This window comes from Dermacentor albipictus, chromosome 2 (assembly GCF_038994185.2).
Source record: "Dermacentor albipictus isolate Rhodes 1998 colony chromosome 2, USDA_Dalb.pri_finalv2, whole genome shotgun sequence".
NCBI lineage: Eukaryota > Metazoa > Arthropoda > Arachnida > Ixodida > Ixodidae > Dermacentor > Dermacentor albipictus.
In genome coordinates this window covers 105,439,790-105,457,592 of record NC_091822.1, presented here as the reverse complement: position 1 = coordinate 105,457,592, position 17,803 = coordinate 105,439,790, and the positions used below count along the sequence as shown (strand labels likewise).

The 17,803-nt window shown below is 43.2% G+C and overlaps 2 protein-coding genes across 4 annotated transcripts in view; both read left to right on the top strand.

The window, feature by feature from the left end:
- Nucleotides 1–35: 35 nt before the first annotated feature.
- LOC135919516 (m7GpppN-mRNA hydrolase-like) lies at nt 36–7,141 on the top strand. The gene is made up of 2 exons (XM_065453395.2): nt 36–737; nt 913–7,141. The coding sequence occupies exons 1-2, from the start codon at nt 354–356 to the stop codon at nt 1,525–1,527; spliced, it is 999 nt and encodes a 332-aa protein (XP_065309467.1). The 5' UTR covers nt 36–353; the 3' UTR covers nt 1,528–7,141.
- A 599-nt stretch (nt 7,142–7,740) lies between these two features.
- Nucleotides 7,741–17,803, top strand: part of LOC135919513 (putative RNA-binding protein EEED8.10) — a 65,141-nt gene continuing 55,078 nt past the window's right edge. The window contains exons 1-2 of one of the 3 annotated variants that reach the window (XM_065453393.2): nt 7,741–8,666; nt 9,526–9,620. In XM_065453393.2, coding sequence (XP_065309465.1) covers nt 8,247–8,666; nt 9,526–9,620 — 515 coding nt within the window. In that variant the 5' untranslated portion in view covers nt 7,741–8,246. The remainder of the gene's footprint in view (nt 8,667–9,525; nt 9,621–17,803) is intronic. The other 2 variants (XM_065453391.2, XM_065453392.2) reach the window with 2 other exon arrangements.

Sequence of the window (17,803 nt, the reverse complement as noted above, 5' to 3'; positions counted from 1 at the left end):
AACACGAGAAAAAAAATAGTTCTTCAGAATATTCAAATTTATTCTGTAGTCACGTTACCAATCGCAATGAAAGTGCAACAGTAGATTTAATTGAAGTATCTAAAAGGTGGTTTCAAATTTTGTGTTTGTTTAGCTTTTAGCAGGGCTTCCGGCATACAAACTGCGCAGTGAGACGGGTGAATCCGGTGAAAGCAGTGAAACCATCCCGCGTTCGTTGCCCTGCGATGTCTTCTGTGTGTTATGCTATGGTTTACATCATCAACGACCTCAGTTTCACGGGCTAGTATTTTCGTGATGCAACCTTTCAGTGAGCTTTGTTAATCATTTATTCGGTGCTACCAGTTGTGCTCGCCATGCTGCCCCGACAAGCTCCGTTGGATATACTGGACGATTTGTGTTCTCGGTTTATCATCAACATACCCGAGGAAGAGCGCAAAGACCCGATACGCCTGTGCTTTCAAGTCGAACTCGCCTACTGGTTTTATCTGGATTTCTACTGCCCCGAGAACCCCGCGTATCCCCAGTGCAACATGAGAGAGTTCACGCAGATGATATTCCAACATGTGCCTTCACTCCAAGAACATTTGCCGAACTTAGACGCTATCATCGACAGTTGGAAGGAGTACAAAATGGCTGTGCCGACTTTCGGGGCGATAGTACTCGACGAAACGCTCGAGCACGTCCTGCTAGTGCAGTCCTACTGGGCCAGAGCGACCTGGGGATTTCCTAAAGGCAAGGTACGTCACGCGATCACCGTTTATGTTATTTTCAAAAGATTCGCGAGCGTCCTTCTTCGGTAGTTTCGAGCTACTCCTTTGACAGACTTGTCTGGAACTTTTCGAAAACGGAACGAACCTTTGTACTACCGAAGAAATGTCGGAAACAGTACATTTCTTTTTCCCGTCGTTGCAGGTGAACGAGGGCGAAGAACCGCACGTCTGCGCCGCGCGCGAAGTGCTAGAGGAGACGGGCTACGACATAACGCCGCTTCTCTCCAAAAACGAGTTCATCGAGCGCCAGATCCACGACCAGGTCACGCGCCTCTACATCATCGCCGGCGTGCCAATGGATACGCAGTTCAGCCCGCGCACACGAAAGGAAATTAAAAGCATCGAGTGGTTCGCCATCGCCGATCTTCCGTCTCACAAGCGCGACCAGGCGCCGCGAACCACTCTGGGCATGAACGCGAACGCCTTCTTCATGGTGATGCCCTTTGTGAAACACATCCGCAAGTGGATCTTCAACAGCCGCCACCGCCGGTTGCAGCAGCAGCTGAGTGACGGCATGCCTTCCATCACAGACACGGAAAAGCTGAAGCAGAAGCAGCAGCAGTATTTCGCCAGCCTGTATCAGAACGAACTGGCCGACATACTGCGCCAGAAGGAATGCTCGGGCCCGGCAGCGACGAGGAATGGGATCGAACAATCGCCGAGACATCGGCGAAGTGTGGGGCCGTTGTTCAGTGCGTTGTCCTGGACGAGGTTCTCTCTGGACAGGAGCTCTCTTGCAGCATGTTTTTGCGCATGAGTCTTCCTTTGCGTGGGTCAATTCGATTTTGTCTGCACTGGCTGCACTAGATGCCTGTGGTGACTGGCAGTGTTGCACTCGGGCGATACGAGTCTAGCATTGTCGTCACTGCTGTGTCGTCAGCCTTAAAATTTTACAGAATACCGAGATCATGAAAATATTTTTTTTCTTTTCTTGTAAGTGTCCTCAAGCATTACCGAAGTAAAAGAAAGCAGTCCATAGGTTGCACATGGGACTCCTGCCCCAGCATCTAACTCACGTGTAGCATTATCAAACTGTGAGGATAACTAAACTTTTTTGCTGCTCTTGTGTTTTGAAAGAGCTTGCCATCATTTGTACAAAGCCTACAGAGGTCTTACAAGGAAGGTAGAGTCAAGTGATTTCTACGCAGGGTGCACACAAAGGACAAGGGAAAATACACAGTTAAACATTTAAAGCAATTGCATTAAATTCATGTGAGCTGAATGACAAAGGTACTGAAGAATGTTAGTAAACTTTCCTTATTCATTCATGTATGCATTACTTAGCTTTACATTGAATTTTTTTAGGCCAAGTGCTACTCTGGCAAAGTTCAACCATCTGATTCAAGTTGAAGCTTGGTTCACCTCTTCCTTTCTCTCTTTTTGATTGACTTGTGCAGTGTTCCGAGAACACCTTCACTTGTTTATGCGCATCTGTAGGTTTTGTGCCTGCAGTGTACAAACACCACTTTTCATCAGTAAGGCCTTTACTTCTTTTAGTGGCATTCACATGGGGGATTGACAGAGGTCACACAACCAATCGCGACTTTCAACCAAGGAGTTGCTCAAAGTGATCATTGTTCACACTGGCGAGCATGTCCTTCCTGTTGCTATGCCAAAATGTCTTGAAATTAGTGCAGCTCATGCACAATGTGTGCATGTCTGCTTGCATTGCCAACACAAAATGAATTTCAGCATATTCTAGCATCCTTCTCCTGTACGCTGATTGGTTCAGCAGCTTTGCGACTCCAGTTGCAGAGCTGGAGAATTGGTCAGGACAGGGACCCCACGTGTTCAATTGCAGGGGTTCAATTGCAACTCCCAGGCCCTATGGTGTAGTAAATTAGGCCTTGGTTTCACAAAAACAGGACACACACACACACACACACACACACACACACACACACACACACACACACACACACACACGGTGTTTCAGCGGACACTTTCAAAAATTTTTAAAGATTGCCTGTGGCAGATATCAAAATTCTAGTTTGAGCCAGTCTACTTGAAGTGGCGGACACTACTTGCACAAGAAAATGAAATGCAAAATAGATTAGCAATTAATTCACTAATTAACTTTCCTAGCTAATTATGATCTGTATTGCAATTTACAAATTCTAGTAGTGGACTTCGCAAGGCAGATCCACTTAAAACGAATTCTCAGGACGACACCAGTTTCGAGATATAAATTCCCAAACTTTGTGGAGAAATGCATTGGCGTTCCAGTTACTTGTATACTTCAGTGCATAAAACGGGGTTTTGTTAACAAGATAACTGGAACGCCAATGCATTTCTCAGCAGAGTTCGGGAAGTTATATCTCGAAACTGGCATCATCTTGAAAATTCATTCCAAGTGGATCCGCCTCGCGAACGTCGCAGCTAGAATTTGCAAATTGCAATTTGGGCCATAATGTAATTAGTTAATTCATGTTTATTAAAAGTCGATTTTTCACCTCAATTTTTTGTGCAAGTATTGTCCACCACTTTGTGTAGATCAGCTCATGAACTAGAATTGTGATATCTGCCACAGGCAACTCTTCAAGATTTTTGAACGTGTTCGCTCAAACACACTATACATATTGTTCGCCCAACGCAACCATTGGTGACTGTTTCTTTGTTACCAACTTGGTTGTGCTTGACTTCTGCTACTCACCAGTGTGAAGGCCACCTAACCCTTCCCTAACCTCACAGCCTACAAAGGTGCTTGGTGGGAGTTCCTGTGTGCTCAAGGGCGTGATATTAAACAGCAGTTTGCATGCGTGTTGTACAATACTCTCCAGTTTTCTTTGTAAAATGTGTCATGACATTCATAGAAAAGAATGACATTAGTGTCTTGCTTCTAGCACATTGCACTGACAGCCCTTCCCCTAGGTACATTGCACAGCACCTAGCTTGAGATCGCATAATGATTATGAAATCGGTAGCAGATTGCTGAATTCTCAAAAAGGAAGTGTTTTAACCATGTGCCATTGCTTAATTCTTTGTCTTTCTTAATTGCGCCATTTCCTATGTGAACTAATGTGTTCCGTGTACGCTGTTTAATATGATTTAGCCTGACACTTTTATTTGTAACCTATATGTGCATATTATTTTGGCACTGCAGAAGAATGCCATTTCTTGCATCTAGGACAGCAAAGTGCTGTAGCATAATATATTGCTATTGGATGTTTTTACCTCTTTTTGTTCAGAGAGCAGTGCTAAACGGGACAGGGACTAAAAGGGGCAGACAGGTGCTACCTTCCAACTGACTTCATTCAAGACTTCCAGTAATCCTTACAAATCTAAGAGAGGGAGAGAAAGAAAACACGACTAGAGGTAAAGGATGGCATCCTCTAAGCCATTAGTGCAATATAAAACAAGTCGTGTCCACTTTCCTTCTGGTTGACACTGCATCAGGCCATATATTCTATGCCACTGCTTGTTTCGACATCACAAACAATGAGGTCAAAACAAGTCATAAGAAATGCGCAATTAGCCAAGACAAGTCCTATGTATAGATATTGTTATGTGAGACGTTTTGGCAACTCTGCACTCTTAAAAGTGAAGGCATAGTTGGAGGTTGATAGTGCTTCACTGTTAGACGGGTCGGACCATTTGAGCAAATACAGGGAAAACAGGTTTGGTGTTTCGAACGGCCTGAATGATGTCTTGATGTGAGTGTTATACCTCTGAATGTGGACGTTCCGCCTTGTAATACAAAGTTGTGCCAAGCAAGCTATAGTTTTTGTAGAAATTGTCAATTTCTTGCAGATAAAAAAACAAAACTTTTCGAATTGAAAATTTGAGTGAACATAAGTTACAAAACTTCATATTCTTCACATTCTTGCATTGTAAATTCTAGAGTGTAGAAGACTGGAGTTTGTTCAGCTCCTTTTTTTTCTTTGCATGTCAGTGAAAGTGTAACACGTATTGAGCATGCTTCTTTGCCAGTGTTGTTTGTGCTTTTGAGATTATTGCTGTTAAAAGCTCAAAAGCTGGCAAAGCTTTGGAGCTTTCTCACCTCTACTTATCATGGTGCTTGATGACACATGACACACAGATGCTTAATTACTTTTGTTTTGTACATTTATGTAACAATTTCAGTATTGTAGCATCTCCATGTAAGCAAATGAGTGATAGTTTCTAGCCAGTTCATACAGAGTTGGTACTGTCATGCTGTGAAAGCTTATTTTAAAAAGGTGTGCTGTATTCTTTGTCATTTGAAAATGTAGGTAACGGGACGTTCTTGTACATCGATCATGGTTGTAGCATCACAGGCAAACTTGACACATTTGGCAAATTTCATTAACTTGCGGTCTGCTTATTTGAAGTTTTTCTAGAAGCGCTTGGTAAAATGAAGTACTCACCTTGTGCATACTTGCACCATGTGTTGCTATAGGATAATTTTTTTTTAAGCTTTACTAGTCTGGTAGTTTGTGCCATTGCCTGACAGTACATGAAGCAACTAATATTATTGCTTACAATAATGCAGTAGTGACATACACAAATACAAACTGCTGTAGTGAGCATTGAGGCCGTACAACAACAACTGATGTTGGTAAAGTGACTGCAAGTGCACTTGAAACTGATGGGCAGAAACCTGTCACTTCAACAGCAAGCTGGCTGCTTTTCACCAGAGTGAACGATGGTGGTGTTACCGAGGGCTGTGGTAGTGACTGCTGTAGCAAATTAAGTTTCTGAAGTGATGTGTGGCGACCTCTTCACCTACTTAGCAATGCATTAGCAAAGTGTGCATTGTAGTTGAATTCGCTGTTTCTTATATGTACTGGTTGCTGTGCAACTTTTGATAAGACTGGGGGAAGACATGCTGTGAAAGCGTCTGTGCACCCATAGTAACAGTATTGCGAGCTGCTGTCAAGTGCCTATGGTCTCATTTTGTTGGACAATTCTAGCTTGACTTATATTCAAGTGCACTCCTGTTGCTGTATTATTGTCATGCAGTAGGGCTGAAATCTTGTCAAGCTTTGTTCCGAGCATAATGCGGCAGCACCACACCTGCCAACAGTCTTCTTTATAGAACAGAAAATCGGGCTAGTTGGTCTACACTAAACATGGTCTTGAGTAGCGCTAACTTCACGAAACACAAGAACGACAAAAGAGCACTTGGTCTGCATCTCTCTTCTGACTAGTATAGTCAGTGATGGTCACACAGCATGATAGCATGTCTTAACATATTTTGTTTGAATATGTCAAAAGAGGTGGCCATGGCCTCACGGCAATGCTGATAGCATGTACAACTTTTGGTGGCATGTTTTGAATGCTGGATACCTGTCATCTTTTTTCTTTTTTTTTGCGGGATGTGCTACTTGAAGGAGACATGCTTTTGACATCCACAGTTTTTCATGCAAAGGCTGCAACATAATTACTCTCCCTTATTCCACTCTGTGAGCTATCACTCTTTCCATCCAAGTCTCTGTGAAAGGTTGTTGTTTATTTTGATGCTGGGACCTAATACACTTGTAGCAGTCTTGAAAACCTTTCGGGGATGTGAAAATGATGCCAAGGGAAGTGTGAAATCACAAACCAAAACTTTGGTGAATCCTTGAGCACTTTTAAATGACAAATTATTCTGCTAAGGAATGACAATGACAGACCTTATATGAAATTCTGGAAAGGGGCATCTCCATTGATGAGTTTCATACAACGAAGATGTCTAATCCCATGCTTTACTAGGAAACAAGGGCACATGCTGCTGGCACACTTCCATACATCAGTAAAGATTGGCGATGCTTGTTCACTCTTGCACATCAATATATTCAGATATGCACTTAATGATCACTCACATCCACATTTATGGAATCACCATGAGTGAGTGCATTCACAAATGTGCTTGCCTATCACACATTTATAATGACCACTTTTGAGGCACTTGCACTTTTGGGCATTCTTTTGCATTCAGCATCACGGCTGCTCACTCTCATAGAAACTTTAGAAGGGGTATATCTAAACTCGGTGCTCATTTACACTCTTGCTTCCTCACTTGAACCTGTAACCTTCAGCTTTAGAAGCACTTCATATGCAACCTCTGTGATTGAAGCGGTTGCAGTTGCGGCCCATTTCCCAGAATTTCTTTTCAGAATTTCCAAGAAGCCCATTTCCAGAATTTCTTCAAAAGGTCATTGTTTTGAGTTAGGCTACATGTGTCGCCAGCTATGTGAGCTTTAGTTAAATTGGTGTTGTCAAGCTCATGTGACAATGAAGGCAGTACAATTCATGTTCTGATTGTCACATAGCAATTTTTTTTTCCATTTAATTTTGCTGGTCAGTTGGAGGCTTTGTGCTGGTGCGTGTTGCGCAGGTCTCTGGATGATGTGTCTGACCTTGGCGCATTTACTGTGAGTGAATAAACAAGTGATGACACTACTCGTTAATTTTGTGCGGAGTTGCCCATACATATTGCTGAGTGTACCATTAACCAATAGTTTTTGAAGCACACAAGACTGAGAAATGAAGTGTGGCTGCAAATGCATCCTTCCGCAAATCAAAACATGTCGGGTTGTGCAAATAGTAATTGTTGAGACCGAATTGGGTGTGTGAAGCAATTCAAGTATTGAATACTTTTGAATAATAAACATCTGTTTTCTCAATTCCTATATAACGATGTCTCTATCCTAGATACACAACATCAGCAAATTTGTCATTACATTGCATGTTATGTAGCATTGTTTATTAAAACAAATGTAGCTTTAGGATCAAACAAATAAGCAGTTCGCATATTCTGGACTCTGGAGAGTGTGAACAATCATTGTCCAGATGGTAAAGACTGACTTCTTGACTGCCCGCTCAACTACACACGTCCTCCAATTTTATGCTGGATTGCACGCATTGACCTGTCAAAGTATCAGAAAATATATATTTTTATGAATAATAACTTCAATTTAGACACTGGATTGAATAGGCCACTACTCAAGTAACTGTTTAATATTTTTGAATATTCACACACCCCTACGGAGCTAGCAAAGCACGCGCACAATCCGCAGTACGCGGTGTAAGCGGCGGAAATATGCAAATGTTGCGGTTGGCTGCCGCCAGCTGCGCGGATAACGGCTGCGCAACATCAAGCCGCGTGGCCACGTTTCAAGCCGACAATATCCAAATCCAGAGATAAAAAAATATGGCGACTTGTTTGTTGTCCCCGTACGGCACAGTTTCCGCACCTCTGTAGCTCTTGCATCACAGTAGAGGTAGCGCAGTTTTTCGGAGCGTAACTAAAGCATGCACGGCGCCCAGTCTAGCGATCGCGACAACACCTCGTGAGCGTCGACGGCCATGCAGTGCGCAGTGACGAAAGGTGCGAAGCCGCCACCGCCACCAGCGTAGTGAAAGCAGCCGCGGCGGCAGCAGTTATCCACTGAGAGACGGTGTGATGATGATCCGCTAGCGTAGAGGAGCAGCCTCGCTGGGTTTATCGCCGCCGCGCGCAGCGCTCATCCTCTCGCAGTTCGGCTTGGCAGTGCGCGCGACCCGTCGCTCACCATGTTCTCGTACGCGTACCGAATACGGTGCCTGCAGAAACTGCATTCGGAAGCGTTCATGGGGCTCAACGCGGTGTGCCTGCCGGACAGCTTGCCCGCCGGCGCCGTGTACCGATCGAGCCTGCCCGCGACGCCCGTGTCCACGCCGATCCGCGAGAGCTGGATCTTCTCCGAACAGCAGCTGCGCGAGCGGCTGTGCAAGACCCCTTCCCCTAGAAAGTGTCGCTTCTTCGACCCTAGGCGGTCCGAGTCCGGGCTCAATAGCTTCGACAACGAGTGGCTCGACTCGGCCCGGCGGAAGATGGAGACCGCGATGGAAGACGACAAGTCCGACGAAACGAGTCCCGAGGACGCGGACAGCGTCAAGGAGAACGAGGCCTTCTACCAGAAGAAACTTTTCGTTGGCAACATCAGTTATCGGGTGAGTGGTTGGGCCTGGGTTGGGTCCAAGCGCGTCGTGGTCCTTCCCAGAGTGTAGTACACTTTTGTTTATGTTGACGCTCGCTCGGACGTTTGCCAACGCCTCTTTTTGCTTCTTGTTCCCCGGCCTAAGCATATTTCGAAATGCGCGTGCTGTTATCCTTACTATTTTTTTTCCCCAGTGACTTTTAAAGTGTATTTTGTTTGGGTTCCATTGTAGTACTCGTTTCAGTTGCCCAAAACGCCGTCACGCTTAACGCAGAATGGCCGGCGTTTCGGGTTCTATCGCGTAGGGTGTCCCAAACGAGCGTGCTTCTGTTTTTCGGCTCGTGTCCCTGTTTCGTTGTTTTCTTTTCCTTCAAGTGCACTGTAGTCGTCGTTGCCGTCGGAAAATGCTTAACGCGAAACTGGCGATCCCCTTCCGCCACTCGTCTCGCAAGTTGAGGGTTCGCGCCGTTGCGCAAATTGCGCGAACACGATAGCAGCAGCCGTCGATAAAAGTTCTTTCCACTGCTCTTTTCACCTGTACCCTTTCTCGGGTTCTCTTCCCGCTTTTTTTTTTTTTTTTGTCGGGGGGGGGGGGGTTGTTGGCCGCTGACGTCTGCGGCCGCAGTTCACAATGGTGTCGCGACGGAGCCAAACATTTGTTTGTACGCGTGCGCAAGACTTCTGTTTAGTTTGGCAGAAAGTGGCACATCAGCGAAACTGATAGCTCGCGAGTGCTCGTGTAAATGCTGCCTCTCGTAAAGATCATTGGTTCGTTTTCTGTGTACACAACCCTGTATTGCATTTAGCGGCTTCTTATGACATTGCAGCGAATGAATTACGAAGTATTTTGTCCCCCATCTTTCTTCCCTCAGGTTACAAAGCGTCAACTGCGTGATTTCTTAAGCAAGTTTGGGAAAGTTGTGGACTGCACCATTGTACAGGACCACATCAAACGTTGGCCCAAAGGGTAATGCTCTAAATTTATCTTAAATTATATGTGGAAGAATATCACATTAAAAAAAATAGAAATAGTACCAAATATCATAGCAAATATTGATTAGTCAAATGCAGATATACATATTTGCCACAGGATTATTTATTCTGTTGTAAGGTGCCTCATTTGTACTGACAAATGCAAAAAGATAGCTGGATCAAATGATCAACTTTAAACACACAATAATTAATCATTATTAAAAACTGCACGAATAGCCTCAACATAATTACAATCTAGTTGCAAACAAGGTTTCCAAGAATCAATGGTTGCTGTATGATTAGCGTTTCAAAAAGGCTAAATAAAATTGTTGCATAAAAAGAAAAGTTATGGGAAAAACAAAACAAAAAGCTGCTGGCGGATTTGTGTGCTGCAGACACATGTAAAAAGGCCTGTTGCTAGGAAAACAATACTGGTAGTAGCATATAAAATAAACCCGTTACATGAATAGACTACTGAAAACACTAATGGTGAATTCCAATGGCAGAGACAGAGCAGCAGACCAACATCGCGAGCGAGAACTTCTTTCTGGCATAGAGCTCTGAGTCCTCAATCCACACTGCAAGAGCACATAGCGTGAGTAAGGAAGGGGAATTTCTCCACTAATTCTATCAGAACTTCAGAAATATGAGTTGGAGCTGTCACTATTGAGCGTCAAAATCAATGCAGCACACCACCACAAGTCATCCATGTGGTCTGCCATAACCACGAAATTGACGACTACCACAGTGCCACCAAGTGCGGGGAGCAAGAAACGACTGAAAATGCATGCGGGAAAGAAATACATCATGCAGCGTTCTGGTCCGCTCTGCTTATTTTTGTGTAGCAGCTTCGAATGCTCCACGAAGTGATCGCCACCCAAAATCTGCTCTTGATCTCCCATCGGAACCCGTAACTCATGCCCTCTGTCACAAAAACCTTACACTTCGCTCGCCGATCCCGGCTGCCAGGCGCAAGCCGACGGAGCACAGGGGGTCCGCTTTACGCTTCGCCCCGGCCTACAAGCGAGAGGTCCTTGTACAACATTTATTTATTCAGGGTTGGTCAGCCCGAGCAAGACGCCCGTGTATCGGTGCGTCGGCAATCACGAAGCAACTCGTTGAAGGGGAATAACAAGCATTTAATCATACACAAAACTGATCACGGACAATAAGGTAACAAAGAACTCAAACTAGGTACGAACAGAATTGGCGAGAAGCACACACAATTGGAAACACGACCAGAACACACAGTCGGTTGGAAGCAGGCAGTGAAGAAGGTTGTGTGAGTCTTTGCGGCGTGCGGGGCCGAATTCCTGACGGCGAGGCGCGCGTTTCATCGCACCGGGCCCGCCGCCTTCGAGCCATCGCCGCAACGACTGCCACACGAGCCGTCCCCGTTCTTCGCTGCGCTACGATATGGTCTGTCCGCCGGCTTGTCCTCTTCGTCTTTTCTGTTAACTATAAACGACTCGGTTGCCTCTAAACTCATTTGTTTACTGTTGTTGTAACCCTGCCTGATTATTGTGTGTTCTTGTCGTGTTCCCAATTGTCTGTACTTCTCGCCAATTCTGTTCGTTCTTACTTTGAGTTCTTTGTTACCTTATTGTCCGTGATCAGTTTTGTGTATGATTAAATACTTGTTATCCCCCTTAAACGAGTTGCTTCGTGATTGCCGACGCACCGATACACGGGCGTCTTGCTCGGGCTGACCAACCCTGAATAAATAAATGTTGTACAAAGACCTCTCGCTTGTAGGCCGGGGCGAAGCGTAAAGCGGACCCCTGTGCTCCGTCGGCTTGCGCCTGGCAGCCGGATCGGCGAGCGAGGTGTAGGGTTTTTGTGACACCCTCACTCTGTCATTGGAATACATTTGCTCCAAAAAGAGCAGAAAATCTTGCTCTGACTCCACCATTGCAATACACCATATATGACAGACTATAAGCAGAAATTGCTGATTGTCATGCAGGCTTCCTCTGTGAAATTGAAAACAAAGCTTGCATAGTCTGTTGTGTTAGTGCAGTGCCTTGAAAAATTTTGTTGTTGTTACACTTCTCATAATTTACTGTATATGTTTAGCAGACGGAGAACAGTAACCAGACTTTACCAGTCATTTGCTGCAAAATATTTGTTTAATTTAGGATATTCAAAAACATTGAATTACGAATAGTTAGTACGTAATATTTTACTCACATTTGAACCTTCAAATATTCGTCCATTCATATTTTAAATCACAATGTAAGTTTGGGCAGAATGAAAGGAATTGGGAAGTCATAAAATATTATGTGCTGAAGAAATAAAGTAACCATTTCATGTAATTGGTGCTGTGTTGTTTAAAATATAGTTTTGACATTGCCTTGCCATTCCTCATGTACAACACTCCATGTGCACGCATTTTTCATCATTTTGCTTCTGATGTGTATATACCGTGCCCAATTACCCTCTTAAACATTGTTCTTGATTTCTAGTAATATAATAGCATTGAAAAGGCCTGCACACTTAAGGTGTCCCATTGGGCCTTCTGGTTTTCATACCTTTTGGCTCACATTGGCTATTGTAATATTCTGAGTGATCGTGTACGCTCATTTCGCAGATAATTTATCGCAAATAGAGGTGTGTGTGTGATATCTTGGTGTATATAATGGGAAAAAAAGAGATGTATGAACGAACTTGGAGAAATTATCAGTTGTGACAAATAATAAGTCAGTAAGCTTTGTAACCATTTGTCAGTGGTATCCAAGCAAGGTTTACTTAGTTGTACTCATTGATGCAGTCAGAGATGCATCACCGTCACTCAAAAGTAAAATGCAGTTAGCCTTGTCTCATAATCTTTGTTCTGAATGGCTGTAGCTGTAGTAACATGGCGAAGGGAAGCAGAGGGGCTTGATTTTTGTTGATCAGGACCATATAAAGCCAGCAGGCAATAAGGCCAAGGAGAGCGTAGAGGTAATTAGCTGCAGTTGAAATTGAATTGTTGCCGGCGGGGTCTGAATCCACAATCTCACATCACAGGGTTGTGGGCAGCAAGTTATCTTTTCGTCCACTTCAATTTCCCCCTTTCCATTATTTTCTACATTTCAATTTCGATCGCAGGTAATTGCCCTACGCTTACCTTGGCTTCATTGCCTGCTGGCTTTATACAGTCGTGATTAGCAAAAATCGAGCCTCTCTGTTTCCATTCTTAATCATTCATAGTGAGGGGCTTGAATCTGGCAACTTTGATGACATTAGGTTGCATACAAGGGTTGTTAGGCACGTGCCTGCTCTCCTCAGTTGATGTGTTACGTGACACCATTGAGCAAAACAGGGTGTTCCACATCTGCCTGCCAGGGCTGGGAGTGGTGCTGGCTAGCACTCCCAGGGCTAGATACAGTGCACATAAATACCCGGGTTAGTAGACAGCTTGATGGCCGTCGTTGTAGCACAATTGGTCGGGCATCGCACACATAATGCCAAGGTTGTTGGATCGGTCCCCGCAGGCAACAAGTAATGTTTTTGCCCACTTTCATGTCACCTTTTCTTCATTATTTTTTACATTTCAATTTCAACCACAGCTACTTAACCTTCTGCGTTGCCTGCTGGCTTTGTATGGTTGTGTGGCTGTAGTAGTATCACTTACATAACAACAACCGCATACCATATTTGTGCTTATGTGAGGCATGCATCTAGACATGTCCAGCTAAGAAAGCAGGCAGGTAAAAAATGCTGTGTGGCAGCAACTGCGAGCTGCCCATATTGCGCACGTGTAGGCTTTCGAACCGTCGGCAAATGATGTCTGCAGGGTTTCTGCTGGGATGGGCAACTACTCTGTGTATTTTGCAGAATTTATACTTTAGAAGAATGTGGTGTGCGTGTTGTTTTAAGCATAAGCAATGACTGAAAATATAATGTCTTGTTTCATTTCAATCCACCAATTGCGGAGTTTAAGTAATGTTATTCACTTCTGTAGTGTCTTGCGTACAGTAACTAAATTTGAATTTTTTTTACAGCATGTCTCCTCACACACAATTCTCTCTTGTTCAGCCATCTGTCCTTTAAACCTATTTTTTACACTCATTAGACACTGAGTTTTTAGACATGCCTCTTTCATTGCATTTGTGCAGTGTGAGTAGTAAACATGCCTGTTGCGGACGAGAACATGCGTTTGTCCTTGTCCCCATCATGCTTTGTTTACTTCTCATATGGGTGACCACCAATCCCAAATGCATAGTTACTTTAGTAGAAATAAGCTTTTTTTTTTACATTTTGTATAACATGTTATAGATTTGGTTTAACTGGCTTTTTACTGAGGAGACAACCTTAGAAACAAATTTGAGAGAGTTGACTTTGGGCTCAAAAAGTAATTTAGCCACTTATGGCTTGTAATTTTTTCTCATTGTTTACTGTTCCAGGGAGAAATTTATGGTGTCATTACAAAAAACTGAAATAAGTGTGTTACACGGAAATATGCCTGTAAGGCTTGTTTTCTCTCACTCAATGTCCTTTGACTTCGGAAGCAAGCTGTCTTGCATCTCAATGCACTTTGTAAAGCAATTGGTATAGCATGAATGAAACATTCATTTTGTGTACATGGAATGGAGATGGCCACAAACGTTTATTACAGTGTTCAGCGTAGTTAGAAACTGTATGTTAGAGCTCTGTTCTTGAAGTGAGGCAGTGGAGACGTTAATGTGCTTTTACAAGACAATTACATGATGCAAGAATACACCCTGTCCCAAATTTAAGACCGGGTAGTTCTTCGCATTGTGACATTCATTTAGGAAAGCTTAAAGCATGATTATTTTATAAATGAAGCAAGTAGATGTACCGACAATATAAATGGAAATGCGAACAGGAAATAACTGACCAGAAGGCCTGCTATGCGTAATTACATGGAAGTACATCATGTGATCGCTCTGTAGTTCGTTTCTAAGCAGGAGGAACTCCCAAGCATATGTCTTGCAGTCTGAGTTAAGCTACTGTTACAAATGCAGGGGAACCTGGAAATGGAACAACGCGTCGGAGTAATTTCAGAATTGTTTGCGTTTGAATTGGTGCTGGTAGTGCCTGTTCGACGAAAATATTTGCCCTAGCCCCAAGGTTATTTTTCATTGTTGTGCCTGTCACACTGCTTTCTGGTATAATTTTTTATGAGCTGTTTCACACCATCAATTAATTAAAACCAGTAGTTTTCAGCCATCCTTGGCCATTGCAATTTTTTCAGCAGTAGTGGCAAGCCCCGTTATTCTCTAAAGCGTGGATGGTGGTTATATTTATACTATTTAATGCATGGACACTCAGTGTGTGCAGTAGAATCTCGGTAAACGAAAATCACTTAAGGCAGGATGGTCAGGTAGACCGACCAAAAATTCATTTTTAGGTTTTGGCACCAAAACGTTATTACAAAGCTCGAGGAGCAAGTCAATGCATTGGCGACTGCAAACGAGTGCTCCAAGCCACTTAAACATGGCACCAAAGATTGCACATCCTGTGAATTGGAAATGGCAGATGCACGCAGTGTTTATGGGCCGTGTTATTTCGTTTGGTTGCTACATTTTTGTGTTTTATCGAATGTTATTGCTTGGTAGGCAAACTGTAGGCAGCCTATCACAAGTTTGTAGTTGTCGCTGCAAATTTTGCCATTAGGGGCGTTACTGTTGTGTATTGCATCAGTGCTGTTGCATCCGTGGTGGTCGCCACTTAAAATTGTGTTTTCCTCAGAATATTTCTCAGAATAAAGTTTATTTTCTTCTTCCCAGAATGCTATTTTTCAAATTTTTTATGGCTTTGATGTACCTAGAAAACTACTCAGTTGATCATTGTGAAATGTCTACAGCTTATAGTGCATCGTGTTTCTAACAAGCTGAACCTATAATATAATATTATTATAATGACACTAGCCGAAAAAATTTATTCTTGAAGTTCACCTCGAATAAGACATAACCAGCATTGTAAACACCTTTATTTTTCTCGTGCATGGTGCATGAACAGATGAATATCTTTTAGGTTCCATTTGAAGACAGCAATATATGGAATACACCAAGCAATCTTATTAGTTATCGTATTATTCTATACTGTTAAAAAGTACATTGAAACATAGAATCCTGGCCACAATTTGGTACTTAATCTCAAAAATTTTTTGGCAAGAAACTCAAGGAAATTAAGCTAAAATGCATCACCATTCAGCATGCGAATATTTATTGTGCCATATTCAGTAGTTCTTACTATAGGAAGCTGAAATGGAAGTGATATATTTGCTCTACCATCTCCTCTTAAATGGAATTGTGGTTAAACAGAACAACAGCCTCTAATTTGGTTGGTTTTGTATTTGGATATTGCAAAAGAAATAAACTCATTAATCGGAACCAACATTTTTGCAACCCTCTGTAAATGGAACCACGGAAGCAAGCTCTAAAGCTTTCTTTTTCTTTCGAACAAAAAAAGCAATAGTCTAAATCTTTTTGCGATCCCTGTCGTCTATGCAGAAAGTCATCCTAAAGATGGTGATGTCAAAGACTCAAGCAAAACTTTGATAGACCTTTAATGCATTGCGTATGCAGTCCGGACAGCCTTGTTGCACCACCACTAACCCCATAGACAGCTGAAGTAAGAATGACCAAAATTTTTGATGCGTCAAAGCTCGTTGTTCAATTTTTTTGGACTCCACCAGTACGACATCATGCTAATGCAGCCACTGTGTTGAGCAGTGAGGGCGAGGTTCTTGCTTTGATGTGTCACCGGTGCCTTCTCAAAACCAAACTGGTGAAGCCTACTCAACCCAAAAGTTGCCGACCGCACCACAGCCACGGGACAAACTAGCTGCTATGTTCGCTTCTTGATGCTTAACATTTCTAACAGCGTTAAGATCGGGTATAGCACATAGTGCTGCACACCCTTTCTCAGTAAACGGAACTGTTGGTTATCGGAACTTATTTCTGTGCTCCCTTGAGGTTCCATTTAATGAAATTCGACTGTAGTTATTTGTTTTTATGGCAATACTGAGAAACACCTATTCCTTCCTTCCTTCTTCTTTGCGCACTTGCGCAGGACGTTGTCAAAAAATAACTTACTCTGAATTTTGTGACATTCTTTGCAAGCGTTCTGAGAGCTGGGTGTGTACATGCTACCAAGTAGTTATCCTGAAGTAATCATTGAAGTCATTATTCTGCAGAAAGTTTCATAGACAAAATAAAACTGCGCTACAAAACATGTAACATGAGACTTCAATGACCACACTGCAGTGACCACGGATTTATAATTGCTTGAAGCTAAATTACTGTGCAGTGCACACGTATTGATGTCCCCAAAGCTGAGAAATGGTCATCACAACTAACTATTGGTGACATCTGGACTGTCTCCACGCCACTTTCCAAGAGCCACATGTTTACAATGTGGGCTGCTCCTGAAAGCTCCCAGGTGCATTCAGGGCAGGGCCGCTCCCAGGGCATATTTTTAGGTGGGGTATTGTGGAGACAGGGGCGGCTATATTGAAATGTTCGCGTAATTTTGTGCCTGAAATAAAAATGAAATTTTAAGGTAATTTCACATGCAAAAGCCTCATTCTGATTATGAGGCACGCCGTAGTGCGAGACTTGAATAATTTTGGACTACCTGTGGTTATTTAATGCGTACCGAAATCTAAGTAAGAGTGTTAATGCATTTTGTCCCTCTTGAAATGCGGCCACCGCAGCTGGCATCGAACCTACTACCTTGCGGTCAGCGTAACACCATATTGCGCATGAATGAGGCACACAGTTGACATGTAGCACTATAAACATATTACATATTTTGACATACTATACATATAATGATGTGTATTTAAGTTCTACTAAATGGTACATATTCTCAGCTATAATTTCGAGGGGAACCCCCCTAAACCTCCCCCTGGTTATGCCCCTGATTTACAGCGTCACTTTATCCAAAGAGGAAATTATTTGTGAGTGCTGCAAACCTTCCATGTTTCTTGCATGTCATGAAGAAATAATCCGGTGGACACCACTGGGGCAGTTTAAGCAAAGCAACTATGATGGCTGCTGTTTAAGATAAACCGACAAAAATCAATGGCTGTTGCACAATACATGCTTTGTCGCCATGGTTTGGTGCACAGGCTGCGACCTTGCACGCCACCACAACAGGCTCGGGCTTACCTGATAACTCCTGCTTCGCCCAGATTTTTAATTAAGGCGACTTGGTGTCGGTTGG